The sequence below is a fragment of the Mandrillus leucophaeus genome, unplaced genomic scaffold (assembly GCF_000951045.1).
Source record: "Mandrillus leucophaeus isolate KB7577 unplaced genomic scaffold, Mleu.le_1.0 Scaffold2, whole genome shotgun sequence".
NCBI classification, from domain to species: Eukaryota; Metazoa; Chordata; class Mammalia; order Primates; family Cercopithecidae; genus Mandrillus; species Mandrillus leucophaeus.
In genome coordinates this window covers 3,283,028-3,285,132 of record NW_012102031.1, presented here as the reverse complement: position 1 = coordinate 3,285,132, position 2,105 = coordinate 3,283,028, and the positions used below count along the sequence as shown (strand labels likewise).

The 2,105-nt window shown below is 57.5% G+C and overlaps 1 protein-coding gene across 1 annotated transcript in view; it reads left to right on the top strand.

Moving 5' to 3' along the window:
- CACNA1I (calcium channel, voltage-dependent, T type, alpha 1I subunit) overlaps positions 1-2,105 on the top strand; it is a 130,675-nt gene that overhangs the window by 57,013 nt on the left and 71,557 nt on the right. Inside the window, exon 4 of the mRNA XM_011979122.1 lies at positions 1,362-1,459. Within this exon, the coding sequence (XP_011834512.1) occupies positions 1,362-1,459 (98 nt within the window). The remainder of the gene's footprint in view (positions 1-1,361; positions 1,460-2,105) is intronic.

The following is a 2,105-nucleotide window of genomic DNA, read 5'->3' as shown; positions in this document are numbered from 1 at the left end:
GTGTGTGTGGGTATGTGGTTGTGTGCATGTGTGTGACTGTGTGTGGAGGTGTATGACTGTGTGGGTGTGTGGTTGTGTGCGTGTGTGACTGTGTAGGTGGGTGTGTGGTTGTATGCGTGTGTGACTGGAGGTGTGTGTGGGTGGGTGTGTGGTTGTGTGCGTATGTGACTGTGTGCGGGTGTGTGATTGTGTGCGTGTGTGTGGGTGTGTGGTTGTGTGCATATGTATGACTCTGTGTGCAGGTGTGTGACTGTGCGGGTGTGTGGTTGCATGTGTGTGACTCTGTGTGCAGATGTGTGACCGTGCAGGTGTGTGGCTGCGTGTGTGTAACTGTGTGCAAGTGTGTGACCGTGTGTGTGCGTGTGTGCAGGTGTGTGACTGTGTGTGGGGGTGTGTGGTTGTGTGTGTGACTGTGTGTATGTGTGTGACTGGGTGTGTGGTTGTGTGCGTGTATGTGACTCTGTATGCAGGTGTGTGACCGTGCGTGTGTGCACACAGGTGTGGAGGTGTATGTGTGTGCGCGCGCATGCAGGAGCCTGAGCCTGCGCTCCAGCGGGTGGGGGATGAATGATGGTGGCATTTCAGGGAACGGAGCTTTCACTCAATGACTCTTCAAGCAGCGGGAGGGGGTGGCGGCTTCACAACAGTCGGACAGGTTTGTGCAGCGTGTAGGAAAAGCCTTCATTTCCTACTGACAGTGGTGACATGGGTGGTGACAGGTGGAGCTGGCAGCAGCGCTGAAGTCCTGGGGTGGGAGGTGCTGGGGGAAGGATCTGGTGATGGGGGAAGGGGGGTAATCCTGGGAATGCAGGCCGGACCCATCTCCCAGTGCCCCACAACTGAGGTTTGCTGTGCTTCCACCATGAAGGGACCTCAGAGATCTGCCTCTTGCGGGAGATCTGGGAAGACTTCCTGGAGGAGGCAAACTGCCTCCAAAGAGCTGCAGGGCTGATTGAGCATGGACTGTGGGGCGTGGAGCTGTTTGGTGCAGGAGATGCTCCTCCCGCTTTCAGAGGCTGCTCTGGAAACAGGGGCTGACACGGGCCACGGGCCAGGAGGATGGGCCTGAAGGGCAGGAGCCACCTGGCACAGTGCTGGGCACACAGCCCAACGTCTGTGCTCCCTTCACACCCTGAGCCCCTGCCCACATCTGTCACCAGCGCCATTTACAGAGGAGGAGACAAGGGCCACAGAAGCAACCCCAGGCCATACGTTGGCCGGATGTAGCTGGAGATCCGACCGCTGTCTTTACTTGCCCTGTCCGGGCAGCTGTGTGCAGGTGGCTGGAGAATGCTGTGGCCCAGGCCCTGACCCCAGCTGGCCTCCAGCACCATCCCTCACTCTTTCCCCTTTCTCTGCAGGATGGTTGAGTACTCCCTGGACCTTCAGAACATCAACCTGTCGGCCATCCGCACTGTACGCGTCCTGAGGCCCCTCAAAGCCATCAACCGCGTGCCCAGTGAGTCAGCCCCACCCTGTCCACACCTTCCTGGCTGATCCATCCCTGGCCAACCCATCCCTGGCCTGCCTAGCCAGTGCCCATCCCCCACCCTGCTTCATTCACTAGGAGAAGACTGACCAGGGCCTGGGTGGGCGCAGGGATCCTGCGGTGTCTGGACAGATGTGCCCTGCTCCCGTGGAGCTCATAGGCCTGAAGATACTGGCAGGTGGCCCTGATGCCTCTGAGTCCCAGGAGAGCCTGGAGAGCATGCTGGGGAGTCTGGCTTTTCAGGAACAAAGGGTTTATGGGGCAGTGGTCTTCACAGGATGTCAAGGCGAGTACCCATAGGAAAAGAAGCTGCTTAGTTTGAAGGAGGACATCATACAGCATTTCACTGGGGCAATGAAACCTGACTCCCTCACTTGTGCTGACTGACTTAGAACTTGAGCTCTGTCACTCACCCACCACAGATCCATGTACCTACTCACCCATATGCCTGGTCACTTGTTCATCCATCCACCTGTCCATGTATCCACCTGTCCATCCATCCATCCACCCACCCACTCATCCGTCTACCTACCCATCTGTCCATCCATCTGTCCACCCATCCACATATCCATCCATCCATCCATCCATCCATCCATCCATCCATCCATCCATCCAT